Source organism: Oncorhynchus kisutch, linkage group LG25 (genome assembly GCF_002021735.2).
Source record: "Oncorhynchus kisutch isolate 150728-3 linkage group LG25, Okis_V2, whole genome shotgun sequence".
Taxonomy (NCBI): domain Eukaryota; kingdom Metazoa; phylum Chordata; class Actinopteri; order Salmoniformes; family Salmonidae; genus Oncorhynchus; species Oncorhynchus kisutch.
Window position 1 is genome coordinate 33,263,465 of NC_034198.2, and position 15,778 is coordinate 33,279,242.

The following is a 15,778-nucleotide window of genomic DNA, read 5'->3' on the forward strand; positions in this document are numbered from 1 at the left end:
CTTAGAATAGTAGAATAAAACAGTTTAGATCTTTTGTTCTCTACTCACCATGGCAAAATGTATAGACAAAAAGAAAACTTGCTTTAAAACTTTAACATTTTCTCTGCACCCTATGGCAAAATGTTTAGAATTGCAGGAATTTAAAATTAAAACAAAAAAATGCTTTCTACGCTGTCAAGGGGGTTCACAAATTTTTTTTGGCCCGTTCGGTGGGGCCCCCCCAACCAATTCTCTCTTAGGGCACCCTAAAGATTAGAGCCAGCCCTGGTCGCTTTGGATAAAAGTGGCTGCTAAATGGCATATATTATTATTACTACATATAAAATATAGCCAAGAGACTATACTTTTGTAATTCTCATAAACACTCTAATCTGCTGATTTATAAATCATTATTTTGATCAGACTAGTGACCACATGTATTTGTACAGTAACTCCTATTTGTTCTGGTCTTAATGGCACGTAATGGCGCATAATGGTCTTAGTGGAACATAACAATATAAATGTATTACTTATGAGAGGCTTTTGGAAGCAGTTTATTCCATTGCATATTTATTACATATTGCACAAATTAGAAACACATCTTCCTAGCGACATTACAAAATTATGCTTCTGACTTGGTCATAATGCTGACCTCCATACAACCTCTTGTAAGCTACAATCTCATAATTCAGACCTCATAGCTCTAAATTATAACAGATCTATTGGACAATATCTATTTCCTATCATTACTAAAGACGGAAAACACAATGCAACACAGGTAATTCAATACAAATTATATAAGGGCCAAGTGTTCACTTATGCTTATCGAGAGCAAATACCAACATCCTATTATCAAACACAGATTTAAAAAAAGCTTCTATAGAACAATTCCCAACATCATATGTCCCCCCCCCCCCACCATTTTATTATGAATGTGATTTCTTGTATACCTGATGCAATGACAATTATTCCCATATCAATTACAAGCAGCTGAATGCATGCATACACTCTGTGAACTTCACATTGAATGATACACTTTCTATGTGATGTGAAAGATTGAGGTGTTGAAGTACTTAGTGACAGTAGGAACCCTGTCTAATGAAAAGGCATGGTTCAAAAATGCGTGGTTCAAATAGTCCAGAATCAGTGGAATGCAAAACACAAAAATAATGCTGTGCTCTATTCAAGTCATGCTTATATATCATGTTGACTGGGAAATTGTCTTTAGCTTGTCAGAGGAATGGGTTGAATGCTAACACATACAACCTGGCCAAAAAACGATTCCGTAGCTTAAACAGACTGAAATAAATACTTCACCTCATGGTGGTACTGTAGGATGCACTTCCCTGTAGCTCATACAACAAAGGATTTTGTGTGAACAAAAACACAATGTCACATTTGTTTGGAAAAAGCAACTATATTTTTCAACAAATTTTGTGTGAACAAAAACACAATGTCACATTTGTTTGGAAAAAGCAACTATATTTTTCAACAAACTTTGTCAGTGTTTGTACAGGTCAAATATTTGACACACAATGTACATTTCCCTAAATTAGTCCCTCATGATACCACTACATTTCCCACAACAGGTGTAAAATCCAAGCATATTTTGCCAAGACATTGTTCCAAGAAAAATACTAATCAAAACACTCCAGACACTGCAATGATGACAAAAGCAGAATTAGGGTTTGACAAACGAACTCATTCACCCAATCATGCAATTTACGCACTGTTATTCCTGTACTCTGGATATGTTTTTCTGATATTGTGGCTAACAAATAGATTGTTTTCACTCTTTTGATCAGAGTTGTTATTGTGAAGACATCTTTAAAATGAAATTATTTAATGTGTTTTATATGGAAATTAAGCTACTGCATTATGAATTCCTCCTATTTTAGTTAACTTTTAGTCTCTCGTCACAGCCATCGAGCAGCTGATTGGTTCTGGTTTTTTTTTTAAATGCTAATGGCTTTGATATATTATGAAGAATATAGATCTTTGATGTATTAAAGACCAAAAAGCATAACATTTTAAAGCACTCTTAGACTTGAAGAGCAAATAAGATGTAACAAATTTGTGTTCAGTGTTTCCCCACACTGAAGTGTACAAACACACTCACACACACACCAACACACACTTTTATCTTACATCTTTTAGTCTTGGACTGAAGACTTATCAACGTCAAGGTACTGGAGTGACGAGCCACCCTTTCGGTCTCTGCCTGGCCCGGCTCCCCACTCGGATTCCCTGACCACTAATTCCCTTCTAGTTCTGTCTCCCCTACCACAAGGACTTTGGACTGTGCCTCAGGACAACCTGGCCTGCCAATTCCTGGCTGTCCCTGTCATTGGAGGCTGCTGAAGGGAGGACGGTTCATAATAATGTCTGGAACGGAGCAAATGGAATGGCATCAAACATGTGTTTGATGTATTTAATACCATTCCACTAAATCTGCTCCAGCCATTTTCATGAGCCCTGTCTCCCCAATTAAGCTGCCACCAACCTCCTGTGGTCCCTGTTCACTTGGCCGTGCTGCTGATCCAGTTCTGCTGTTCCGACTGACACTGTGGGCCCCTGACTTGATTTCACAGTTTGTGATACCTTGTCCTGGATGTGCTGATCCCCCCCATTTAATTCAAGTAAAAATCGGTTTGCCATTGCCTTAAAGAGACCTAAAAGGATGTAATCTCTTCATGTAACCAGTTTTCAAGTTAAATAGTGCAGTACACTGTTTCCACTCTGCCTACCATTTGATTGAGCCATTGCCCGCTTTTGTAAATTTGACCAGTAATCCATGTTGTATTATGCTAACTTTCTTTTCTACTACTTATTTTTGTGAATGAAATGCCCCACTCTTTGTATGAATTTGCCCAGTTTGTTTTCATGGTGGCTATGTGTCTGCTGGCCAGTGTGGTTGTGTTGTTCATTGGTGGTGCTACTTTTAGCAGAGTACATGCTCTTGGTCCTCTCTGGGGAGTGTATGGGGGCAGGGCCTGTTGCAGATTGTGAGGAATGGGGTCGCTCCTTCTCCAATGAACAGAAAGGCTCAAATCTGCTATACAAACGACTATCGCCACCCCGATCGCTACGCCAATTTCCTGACGCAAGCCTTGCCCTTTCATGCGTTTTATCAATGGACGTATGCTGCCCCTGTGTCCCCATGGATGTAGTTCTGTCAGGAAGATTTTGGTGCAGCTCTTCAGTGCTAAAACGAGGGGTTGAGGATAACCCTATATCATCTGCACAGTGGTTCTTGTCCATCTGAAGCATGCTACTCTGTGATGCAACCTTCCTCTCTCTCTCTGGTATTTGTCCCTCTTCGTCTGTGACTATGGTGTCAGAGCTACCACCCCTTTTAGGGGAACCCTCTTTTTTCTCTGGTATTTTGAGCAATGATCTGATTTGTTTGGTGCTCTTCTTAAGGAAATGTGGTGAAACCAATGCTGTGCTGGTGGACTTGTAAGTGGACTCTTTGCTGTTCATATCCAGGGCTGCTGCAGACACAGTTCTGTAGGGAGGCTCTTTGCTGTTCATATCAAGGGCTGCTGCAGACACAGTTCTGTAGGGAGGCTCTTGCCAATTAGAAACAGGGGGGCTCTTTGTGTCCACAACGTTTTTGACGTCATAATGAGAGATAGATCTCTGATCCTTGTTCAAATTTGAAGAATATCCTCCATTCTGTGCACCCAATGTTATTCCACCACCATCTGGCTGACTCCTCCCAAAGGCCCTACCATACATGTGACTGGAGGACTCTTTATTGACTCTGTAGTCACTGTTGGTCTTTGAGTCTGCCACACTGTGTCTTTTGTGCCAGTTGTCTTGAAGGAGCTCAGGGGCTTTCATTACCAGTCCCTCTTTGGCTCTTCCCAGGCAGGCATAGACCGACTGATATGGGTCTCTTCCTGGGCCATAGCCAATGTTATTCCTAGGATCATCCAAAATCTGCAGACTCCGCCTTTTCATAATGTATTCATCTTGTCTCATTCTGTTTTCCTTCGATGTCGCTGGATTCCATTGCAATTGCATTGAAGAGTAATACGGTGCATTGTTTGGCTTTGAAGAGGGGTCGACCTGACGCATGGAAGAGGAAGAGTTGTTTGAGTGACTGTTTGTCTCCGGTTTCTCTGGAATAGTGGACTTGAAAACAAGGGATGACCTAAGTCTGGAAGGAATCAATGAGCTAGTTTTGTTTTCCTGTGCTTCATACTGGTCCAGATAGTCACAGGATTCCCCAATAGGATCATCAGTGTTATTGAGGTAAGACTCTATCCTATATGTGCGCAAGAAGGACTTAGCCGTGTTCTTCAAAGTTGGCATGTTCAGCTGCATAGAGCGGACTTGTTTGTCATTCCCGTGGTAGGACTGGCGAAAATTGCGACCTCTGATTATCTGTGCCCCCTGAGAATGGTCTTCCAAAGCATTGGAAAAGTGGCTTCTTCCAGGAGCACAGTGATTACCTCCATCTCCAGCCACGTTCCAGTTGCTTGCCCCATACCTTGTGTTGTGTGGAACATATGGGACTTCTTGTCTCTCCCCAGCATAACTGTGCCTTTTCAGGAAGTTCACAGTCTCTGCAGACTGGAACTGATGGATGCGGTTTTGAACACTCTCGCCGTGGTTGATCATGGGTCTGTGTTCAAATGGCTCCTTGTCATAAAGTCTCTCCTCCATCTGTCCCATATGGCTCGTCATGCCCGTCTGTCTCTCACAGGCTTTCCTGTACACTGTGTCCAGGGTATGTCTCAACTGGTCCTTCCTCTCAAAGGCTTGTCTGGATTCAGAAGCATACTTTGCCCGAGCATGCCTTCCATTCTCTGGTAGCACAGTCTCGGGAGGGGTGAGAACTGCTGGCACGAAAGAACGGGCGAAGAGCGTTCTAAACTCCTCGTCATAGGACTCCACCAGCTGGCCTGTTATGACCTGCACCATACTCAGGTTGATTTTCTCATAGGACCACATGAAGCTAGGCAGAGAAGAATAAACAGAGAGCAGCAATTACTTCAGTGAAAATGAAATAACAGCCATTTTTATCTCAGTCAACTGCACATGGTCAACTGAGGTAGACAGTTTCACAATATCAGTAAATTGTTGAAGATGTATCGAAGATAAGCCTTCAGGCTGTCTAAAGTTTAGAAAATTAATAAAAAAGTAATATTGCCTTATCTGTTACCCATAGGTATTCTAGGAATTTATCAGCCCCTACCTCATAAAAATGCAATTTTTGAAAAGTTAACCCTTTTCGATTTTTTTGCCCAATCTTAAATGTTTTCTTATTTCGAAAGAAGTTCTGTGTTCCATATAGAGTTGAAATACAGGATCTGCACACAGCCCTGTCATGTAACATTTTGGAACATAACTTTTTCCTAAAAACTTTGTCCAAGTTTTCATTCTCATTTTCCATTCATTGTGTTTACTTCACAGACGTAAGAACATAATTATGATTGGGGTAAATATTCAGAAAACCATCCCTTTAAGCCTTACCCTTATCGTGTTCAAATAGTCACTGTTAAAATGCAAAATGCAAAGAACATGATAATGACTCAATAAAGTGCCTTTCATTTATATCTAAAGAACATTTTAATCAATATTGGAAAAGCCTTTTTCTGAGCTGCTAGGTTATCATACAGTAACGATAGTGTACTTGCTATCCGGATTCCTTGGGACGTCCCAGCTCTGACGTCACCCCCATTGAAGTTGATATGGTTAAGGTTAGGGTAAGAGTAGGGGTTAAGGTTAGGCTTTAGGGTAGGGACGTCCCAAGGAACCTGGATTGCATTAACAGTAACAATAGGATCTGGTTATTGGACATTTCTTCTCCCTGAGCTCCTAGCTCCATTTACCTGTATGATCCATACACCACTGTTTGGCAGTCCACCAACAGAAACCTCTGCTCCATTGCTCCATGAAATGTAGATCCTGAACGACAGAGGTAATCCTGTCCCTTCACTATGCGTACTCTCATGTTCTGTAGACCAAGAGAGTCAGTGGAATGTTACCAAGACCATTCTATGGTAACATATCGCTTTATGCAAAGCCTGAATATATATATATATATATATAAAGAAAGAAAATGTTTATTGTCACATACACCAGATAGGGGCCGTGTAATGTGTTGTTTTATAGGGTCAGCCATAGTAGTACGGCACCCCTGGAGCAAATTAGGATTAAGTGCCTCGCTCAAGGGCACGTCGACAGATTTTTCACTTTGTCTGCTCGGGTATTCAAACCAGCAACCTTTCGGTTACTGGCCCAACACTCTAAATGCTAGACTAACTGTCGCCCTTTTGTGAATATACTTAAAGGGTGTGGTTGCTGCGTGCTAAATACCTCATCCCTCAGGTAATAAATACAGTTAACTGCCAAAATAAAGGAAACACCAACATAAAGTGTCTTAATAGTGTGTTGGTCCACTGCATAGATTCATACCTCTGGTAATAACAACCTCGCCCTTTAAACTGCCTCACCCCGCAAAAACAGGAGGAGTGAGACTTTGACTTCTTCAGTCTGTCATTTTGAGGACCTACTGTCAGTGGTTGAATCAATACTGTTTATACGATGAGAGGATGATCAGTTGATGCATGTAGATCTCTACCTGCATATGTTACCATTGTAACAGAGGATCTGAACTTACCCTAAGTTTTGGGATTTGGATGTCTTGATTCTCAACCATTAAGAGAAAGCTTTGCAGATGAAATTCATCCAGAAGCACATAAACTGGAATTCCTCTGGTGGAGGCATCAACCACCTCTTTGAATATATCCACATCTGTAAAAATGTCCATTACAATTGCAATAACCTGTAGGGAATGAAGGGACATTAACACAAATTAGAACCAGAAGTGCAGAAAAACATGATGATTTATGAAACTGATTTGTATACCATTACATACTAAACTCAGCAACAACAAAAAACTGTCCTCTCACTGTCAACTGCGCTGGATGGCGCCAGGCTGACCTGCATAACACACTCCTGCCACCATCATTTACGCACACCTGCCTTCCCTCGTCACGCTCTTCAGCAATATTGGACTCACCTGGACTCACTCAATCACCTGTTTATTACCTCCCCTATATTTGTCAGTTCCCCAGCTCTGTTCCCTGCTGCTGCATTGTTTGTCATATGTCCGTGTTACCCGTGTGCTGGCGCTGTTCCTGTATTGTTCTATGTCTGTTCCCGAATAAATGTCTGACTGCCCGTACCTGTTCCTCCTGTCCAGCGTCGGTCCTTACAGGGGGGTCAAAATCTAAATTAACAGTCAGTATCTGGTGTGGCCACCAGCTGCATTAAGTACTGCAGTGCATCTCCTCCTCATGGACTGCACCAGATTTGCCAGTTCTTGGTGTGAGATGTTACCCCACTCTTCCACCAAGGCACTTGCAAGTTCTTGGACATTTCTGGGGGGAATGGCCCTAGCCCTCACCCTCCGATCCAACAGGTCCCAGACGTGCTCAATGGGATTGAGATCCGGGCTCTTCACTGGCCATGGCAGAACACTGACATTCCTGTCCTGCAGGAAATTACGTACAGAACGAGCACTATGGCTGGTGGCATTGTCATTTTGGAACAGTACCACATGAGGGAGGATGATGTCTTCCCCGTAACGCACAGCATTGAGATTGCCTGCAAGGACAACAAGCTCTGTCCGATGATGCTGTGACACATCGTCCCAGACCATGACGGAACCTCCACCTACAAATCGATCCCGCTTCAGAGTACAGGGCTCGGTGTAAAGCTCATTCCTTCGACGATAAACGCAAATCCGACCATCAACCCTGGTGAGACAAAACCGTGACTCGTCAGTGAAGAGCATTCTTTGCCAGTCCTGTCTGGTCCAGCGAAGGTGGTTTTGTGCCCATAGGAGACGTTGTTGCCGGTGATGTCTGGTGAGGACCTGCCTTACAGCAGGCCTACAAGCCCTCATTCCAGACTCTCTCAGCCTATTGCGGACAGTCTGAGCACTGATGGAGGGATTGTGCATTCCTGGTGTAACTCGGGCAGTAGTTGTTGCCATCCTGTCTCTGTCCCGCAGATGTGATGTTCGGATGTACCGATCCTGTGCAGGTGTTGTTACACATGGTCTGCCACTGCGAGGATGATCAGCTGTCCGTCCTGTCTCCCTGTAGTGCTGTCTTAGGAATCTCACAGTACGGACATTGCAATTTATTGCCCTGGCCACATCTGCAGTCCTCATGCCTCCTTGCACCATGCCTAAGGCATGTTCACGCAGATGAGCAAGGACCCTGGGCACCTTTCTTTTGGTGTTATTCAGACTCAGTAGAAAGGCCTCTTTAGTGTCCTAAGTTTTCATAACTGTGACCTTATTTGCCTACCGTCTGTAAGCTGTTAGTGTCTTAACAACCGTTCCACGGGTGCATGTTCATTAATTGTTTATGGTTCATTGAAGAAGCATGGGAAACAATGTTTCAACCCTTTACAATGAAGATCTGTGAAGTTATTTGGATTTTTACTAATTATCTTTGAAAGACAGGGTCCTGAAAAAGGAACGTCTTTTTTTTCTGAGTTCATTATATATTATCAACTGGGTGGGTCAAGCCTTGAATGCTGATTGGCTGACAGCCGTGGTATATCAGACCGTATACTACAGGTTTGACAAACATTCAAATGTACTGCTCTAATTACATTGGTAACATCGCGCCTAAGAACAGCCCTTAGCCGTGGTATATTGGCCATATACCACACCCCCTCGGGCATTATTGCTTAAGAACAACACTCTGGTGCTGATGGAGTGTTATTTAGAGTATGAGGCATTACTGTAAGCTCAGGAAATCTGTCTGATTTGGAGACTGTGATGCCAAGAAAAATACAGGTGACAAAAATGGTACTTCAGGAGCTCATAAGATGGTGGTTAAGGCTGTGTGATATCGTCATCCTTCCATATGTTTTATACTAGGATCTGTCTCTGACAGGTCGCAGCTTTCCATTTATCCATTTGTGGGTAATCGGAACTGCACTATGTGGTGACATAATGGATACTACCTGATGACCAAGACGTATTACAGTTAGGTAAAAACATGTAGTTTCATGTCACTAAAAGTACCTTTAAAATGCACCCTTTTACAGTCAGGATGCAACCTGACCATCACAACAACAACAGAAACACACTCAGCACATTGCAATATATATGCCATATATCTAGTTAAAATATGTTCACTAATTAGACCACTGCGCCACCCGGGCCCCTAAATATGTTAACTTTTAAGCAAATGTCATACTGTGTTGACTCTTCCTTTTTTGCTAGTGTTATCTATACTGTATAGTATCTCAAGAGGTAACTGGTAACTTAGTAAGTGTGTGGTTACAAGGACACGGACACTGTGTTTACCATATTTACTGTGACAAGTAGGACTTGGTTTGACACATAGATGGAAGATTTACCTAAATACACACCAGACTCCTCTGGCTAATACACTATACATGTATATACAAAGGTATGCGGACACCCATTCAAATGAGTGGATATGGCTATTTCAGCCCCATTGTTGCTGACAGGTGTATAAAATCGAGCACCAGTCATGGAATCGCCATAAACAAACATTGGCAGTAGAATGGTCTTACTGAAGATCTCAGTGACTTTCAATGTGACACAGCCATAGGATGCCATCTTTCCAACAAGTCAGTTCATCAAATGAATGCCCTACTAAAGCTGCCCCGGTCAACTGTAAGTGCTGTTATGTTGAAGTGGAAACATCTAGGAGTAACAACGGCTCAGCCACGAAGTGGTAGGCCACACAAGCTCACAGGATGGGACCGCCAAGTGCTGAAGCGTGCAGAGCATAAAAATCATCTGTCCTCAGTTGCAACACTCACTACCGAGTTCTAAACTGCCTCTGGAAGCAACGTCAGCACAATAACTGTTCGTCGGGAGCTTCATGAAATGGGTTTCCTTGGCAGAGCAGTCACACACAAGCCTAAGATCCCAATGCACAATGCCAAGCGTTGGCTGGAGAGGTGTAAAGCTTGCAGCAATTGGACTGAAGCAGTGGAAACGCTTTCTCCAGAATGATCAATCACGTTTCACCATCTGGCAGTCCGACGGAGGAATCTGGGTTTGGCAGATGCCAGGAGAACGCTACCTGGCCGAATGCATAGTACCAACTGTAAATTTTGTTGAAGGAAGAATAATGGTTTGTCGAGATCATTGTGGAAGAATTTGACTGGCCTGCACAGAGCCCTGACCTCAACCCCATCTACCACTTTGGGGACTAATTGGAACGCCGACAGAGCCCGGCCTAATCACCCAACATCAGTGCCCGACCTCACTAATGCATGTGGCTGAATGGAAGCAAGTCCCTGCAGCAATGTTCCAACATCTAGAGGAAAGCCTTCCCAGAAGAGTGGAGGCTGTTATAGCAGCAAAGAGGGAGCCAACTCCATATTAATGCCCATGATTTTGGAATGAGATGTTCATGTACTTGGAATACTTGCAGACTAAATCACATGAGAAACTACAGTAAAACTATAGCTTGAGTGTTCTAACCCATCCTTGACCGAAGCGGATGAAGCAGCAAATATAACCAAGGGTTTGGCATTGCATAGCCAACAGATTATACGACTGCATGATAGGATTCAAAGTACACTCTCAGAATAAAGGGTACAATTAGGCCAAAGTACAGTAGATCAAAATCTTCTGAATTTGCTACACTGGTGTCAGAAGGTGTATGGCGGAGAGGCGTGTAGAATAGAGAAGAGGTACATTTTTGCCACTTAAAATTATCAAATGGCTTTGTCACTCACTCTTTTGAGGTATGTACTGCAAGGGTACTATTATGCACTTGTAACTAATGGTACAATGGATGTACCTTACAGGGTAGCACTACATTGACAATCATTTGTACTCCTTTAAGTACAATGCAGTACCTTTTTTTTCTGAGAGTGTAGTTGTGACTGCTACGATGAAAGGTTTTCAGGAACACCTTTTGATGATTCCAGTTCCTGTACAACCGGTTCTTTCTTTGAACACAGCATTAAACAGATCTCTTGCATGACAGCTGCAGGCAATCCATGATCTGTGTACTGTCCTGCTGTCCTGCTGTCCTGCTGTGCAACATAAGGTAAAAGTCGATTGATCTTTACATTTCTATTTCTGGTAATGGTAGTCTGAACATGTCTTGTGAATCACTCAGAGAACAAGGTTAGAAGCAGGATAATCTGTACTTGGCTTTATCTCAGGATTTGATCCACAACTGAGAGAGTTACCTCACATTCAAGGATACTGGGTGAGTTTTCCTTGCAGCGGAACCTATACTTTTACTCATGAAGGTACATTGTAAAAAATATCTATATTTTATAGACCCATCATGACACCACCTCAGACACACCTGTCTCGTGAAAAGGAACTATGTGGGTGTAATTCTGCCCTGGGAGAAAAGGGAGTTGTGCTGTAAATCATTTTATCCTGGACTAGTTTCAATTTGTGATTCAGGAGCTATCACGTTCACAAAGAGACAGTCACAGTTGAAGAACAGACATTATTGTATAAACTATATAGTATATGCTATATGCTATACTATTTTACTATAATAACAATAATAATACATTTTTTTTAAAGAAGCAGCGGCTTTTAAAAAAGACAACTATTGTAATTTGCATTCCATAAACTCCATTAGCTCCATAGCATTGCCATTGTTGTTGACACAATGCATTGCAAGATTACCTGTCTGGCATCCTGAATGTGTTTCCGGATCACCTCTTTGATGGTGGGTCTGTTTAGTCTTGGTGGATGGAAGAACAGATTTATATTGGTTTGCAGTCTATCAGGCATGACCTCCGGCCACCCTAACTCCAAGTCAGGTGTTGCTATGTCGGAGTCCACAGGCCAGTACGTTCCAGTTGAAGACTTGCTGGCCGCAGCGTCCGGACCTGGGCCATCAATTTCTTCTGTGTGGTTGCTAGGCAATGGCTGTGAGGCGTTTGTAGTGATGAAGTGGATTTCATCTTCCGAGAGGAAGCTCCCTATCCGCTCGGACTTGAGGAACTCCTGGTAGCTCTCTCTGCCGTCATTCACCAGGGAATCAATGGCAAGGCGATAGGCCTCCTTATAGTGGGGCTGAATGTAATCTTCAGGCTTCAACTCTTCCTTCAAGGAGGACAGCAGGGAGAGTTGTTGGGAATCCATCATAAGGGTGGCTTAGTGCGTTCTGTTACAGATGGTGGATGCTTGAAGTCAAAGAGACAAGAAGCAAGGCATTAGAAAAACAATCTTTTTAAACTTCCTTTAAATAAATAAATTATGAGTTTTCACTGAAAATACATTTTGGCATTTCCCAGGTCATGTTTGTCCAACTTCTAGGAAGATTTTAATCCACTTAACCCCAAGATTTCCCCAAGTTTTCACCATCATTGTAAAGCTTTGGGGCATCAACCCTGTGACACTCATCTTTTCCCATTGAATGCAATGTATTGACAGAAGCATCAATTGGTAGAAGTTTCTCTTTTCCCATTGACTGCAATGTTTTTGACATAAGCGTCAAGCCTTTGGCACTCATCTTTTCCCATTGAATGCAATGTATTGACAGAAGCATCAATTGGTTGATCCTTATCTTTTCTCATTGGCACCGCAAATCCTGGTGGGAGCATAGCCAGTATACATAAGCATCAATTTGTTGATGCGTAACTTTTTGCAAAAACGTGACAGGATGACGTTTTAATAATGGACTAACATATTATATTATGCATCCTGCATTTTGCAGGATGAAAAGCAACAACGTGTGTTTTCTACTATTGTTCAAAGTTAAATAAATCCACCAGCCAATTGGGGTGTAAATCAGGGCAGACCCCATCTAACAGAAGTATCTTAAATGTAATTTGATAGCTCGAGGTAAGGTGAAAATCAGATGTTGTCAAATAAACACCTTTAATAATTTCATTACCCCCACCCTTTGATGTCTATATACAGGCTGGAGTCGAGTTGGAATGTTTGTATGTCTCAGTTCTCAATTACAGAACCCTGCCATGCTCTACATCAATGCTTAACAACAGCTGGGGTTAAAGGTATAGTTAGCAATTTTGACAATGGATACCATTTTTATGTCTCTGTGCTCAGTATGCAGGAAGTTCGAAGGAATTTTGAGAGCTAGTGCTAACTAGCTTAGCGCAAAGACTGGAAGTCTTCGGGTACAGATAGTATTTGTACTAACAAGTTATCATGAAATTACATCCCTTGAATGGTATTCACGAGTTCATCTCTCTGGAGAAGGTAATAAAGGGCTTCATTGCCAAAATCCAGAACTATTCCTTTAAGATATCATTTAAACCCAGATGTCATGAAGCATTATACAACAGGTGGGTCTAATCCTGAATGCTGATTGGTTAAAAGCTCATTCCAATCGGTGTCTATTAACAGCAGCTAAATCTATGCCGTTAAAATGCCTATTTACTCTGTTCCGTCTGACCCCACAATCCACTGTCACATCAGCCCAGGCAAGGAAGTTATAAACTTCATCTCCTATATAAAAAGCATCTAGACATTTATTTTAAACATTTCGTTTTCAACAGCGGAGATTTGTATTAACCTTACTGTCTGTCTCGCCGACATTGTTTCAATATTCAAATTCGATCTCCAACTGTCCCATAATAATGAACGTGTTGGGGTCAGGAGTCTGGACGAGAGAGAGAGGCAGGCAGCGTATTTCAGCCAGTCAAAATCATGAATCAGCTGACATCATTGTTATAGATACAGTGGGGCAAAAAAGTATTTAGTCAGCCACCAATTGTGCAAGTTCTCCCACTTAAAAAGATGAGAGAGGCCTGTAATTTTCATCATAGGTACACTTCAACTATGACAGACAAAATGAGAAAAAAAATCCTGAAAATCACATTGTAGGATTTTTCATGAATTTATTTGCAAATTATAGTGGAAAATAAGTATGCCAGTCTAACTCATGGTCTGCCACAAAAATATCAAACGGAAAAAATGCAAATTAGGCCACAATGTCCACTGCTATTGCATATCAATTGAATTTTCATCAATATGTTTTTAATGAAAATATGTCAATCATTATTTGAACATGTTGGTAAGCTGTTGTATAAAAGTGATAATGCTCTCAAAGGCGGTGTTTCAAGGATATATTGGCACAACACCTGTGACAACATATCCTCCAAACACGGGTTCTCGAGCATCATCACTTAATTGATGTAGAGCATGGCAGGGTTCTGTAATTGAGAACTGAGAAATACAATCATTCCAACTCGGCTCCAGCCTGTATATAGACATCAAAGGGTGGGGGTAATGAAATTATTAAAGGTGTTTATTTGACAACATCTGATTTTCACCTTACCTCGAGCTATCAAATTACATTTAAGATACTTTGGTTACTTGGGTGGTGCACTGTTTACACCAAAATTGTCTGGTGGATTCAATTAACCTTGAACGAGCGTTGAAAACAAAATGCAGGGAGCATAATATGACATGTCATTTAAGGCTTATCAAGTAGTTAAACAAAATAAACACTAAACCTGACACCTATAACCTAAATGAAACAGCTGTACCAAATCAGCATACTAATGAGCCACTAAACCTAACCCTAACCTTAACCACACTGCTAACCCTAATGCCTAACCCTAACCCTAAATTAAGACCAAAAAGCACATTTTTGTTTTCAGGAATTTTTACAATATAGCCAGTTTGTCTTTGCAGCTGGCCTATCTAGTGTAAATCGTTCAGTTCTAACTCCAGAACAAGACTCACCATGACAATAAACGTCAACCTGCCTAATTGGGACTTTAAGGTTAATACATAGGCGACAGACAGTTAGTGCATTCGTCGTAAGGTAGCTAGGTGGCACAACCATATATCACAGTCATTTTAAGGGTGGTAGGTAGCCTAGCAATTAAGAGCTTTGGGCCAGTAACCAAAAGGGTGCTGGTTTGAATCCCAGAGCCGACTAGGTTGAAAAGAGCAAGGCACTTAACCCTAAGATAAGAGCGTCTGCTAAATGACGTACAAGTACAATTTCTCCTCAAAGTAGCCATCAGCAAAGACAGTGCTAGTAACAAAAGACAAGTGTTTCCTTGATTTTTGAAAGAATCTCTTAATTGTTATGAGAAAATATTTAGATGAATAGGGATGATACGTATTGTTATGCATAGTGGTATGCATATTGGTATGTATATTGTTATGTATATTGTTATCAAATCAAATCAAATGTATTTATATAGCCCTTCGTACATCAGCTGATATCTCAAAGTGCTGTACAGAAACCCAGCCTAAAACTCCAAACAGCAAGCAATGCAGGTGTAGAAGCACGGATGGAATGTACAGTTATGCTTTTGCTATGCATATTGTTACGCTTATTAGTCCATATGTCTATAGTTATTCATTAGTCTATTTAACTATTTTAAAGCATACTGTACATTCCAGTCTAATGTTAAACTCTATAGTAGTTACTTACATTAAAAGTTTGAGTTATAGAAAGATCCTGTTGTAGTTTCCCAATAAATTCCAGTACTGCATTTTTCAATGTATTCTTCTGGCTGTTTAGACGTATTGGAGCAAAAGCTGATATCTGCCAACTGAAGTAACAAAGACAAGGAGGTGTCTCAACATGAGAAGCACTCTGTGGGTGGAGGGTGTGGATTCCAGTTTTCTCATGCAAATAGCACTGGCTTCAAACTTGCTCACGGGCCAAGAGCTGCCATAAACCTGTTTCGGATAGGAGCCACACCCCTTTCTTCTTCAAGTGTTCAAAGTTCAATTATGGTGTGTAGACAATGGAGGTTTTGATAGTCAGTTATCTTTTCAGGCAAATTTAAAGGCTTTGCACTTTTTACATATAAT

General features: G+C 41.5%; 1 protein-coding gene across 1 annotated transcript; it reads right to left on the reverse strand.

Moving 5' to 3' along the window:
* Window positions 1-517: 517 nt before the first annotated feature.
* Window positions 518-15,557, reverse strand: fam83b (family with sequence similarity 83 member B). Its single transcript, XM_020460615.2, has 5 exons — window positions 15,393-15,557; window positions 11,657-12,159; window positions 6,614-6,778; window positions 5,823-5,947; window positions 518-4,945 (listed from the first exon to the last, which is right to left on the reverse strand). Exons 2-5 carry the CDS (start codon window positions 12,119-12,121, stop codon window positions 2,803-2,805), a joined length of 2,898 nt encoding a protein of 965 aa, XP_020316204.2. The 5' UTR covers window positions 12,122-12,159; window positions 15,393-15,557; the 3' UTR covers window positions 518-2,802.
* Between the last annotated feature and the right edge of the window lie 221 nt (window positions 15,558-15,778).

Coding starts and splice junctions, on each gene's coding strand:
- fam83b (XM_020460615.2), bottom strand. CDS start 12,121: ATGATGGATTCCCAACAACTCTCCCTGCTGTCCTCCTTGAAGGAAGAG. Junction 6,779..11,656: donor ACATTCAGGATGCCAGACAG/GTAATCTTGCAA, acceptor CATTCCCTACAG/GTTATTGCAATTGTAATGGA. Junction 5,948..6,613: donor TCCAAATCCCAAAACTTAGG/GTAAGTTCAGAT, acceptor CTTGGTCTACAG/AACATGAGAGTACGCATAGT.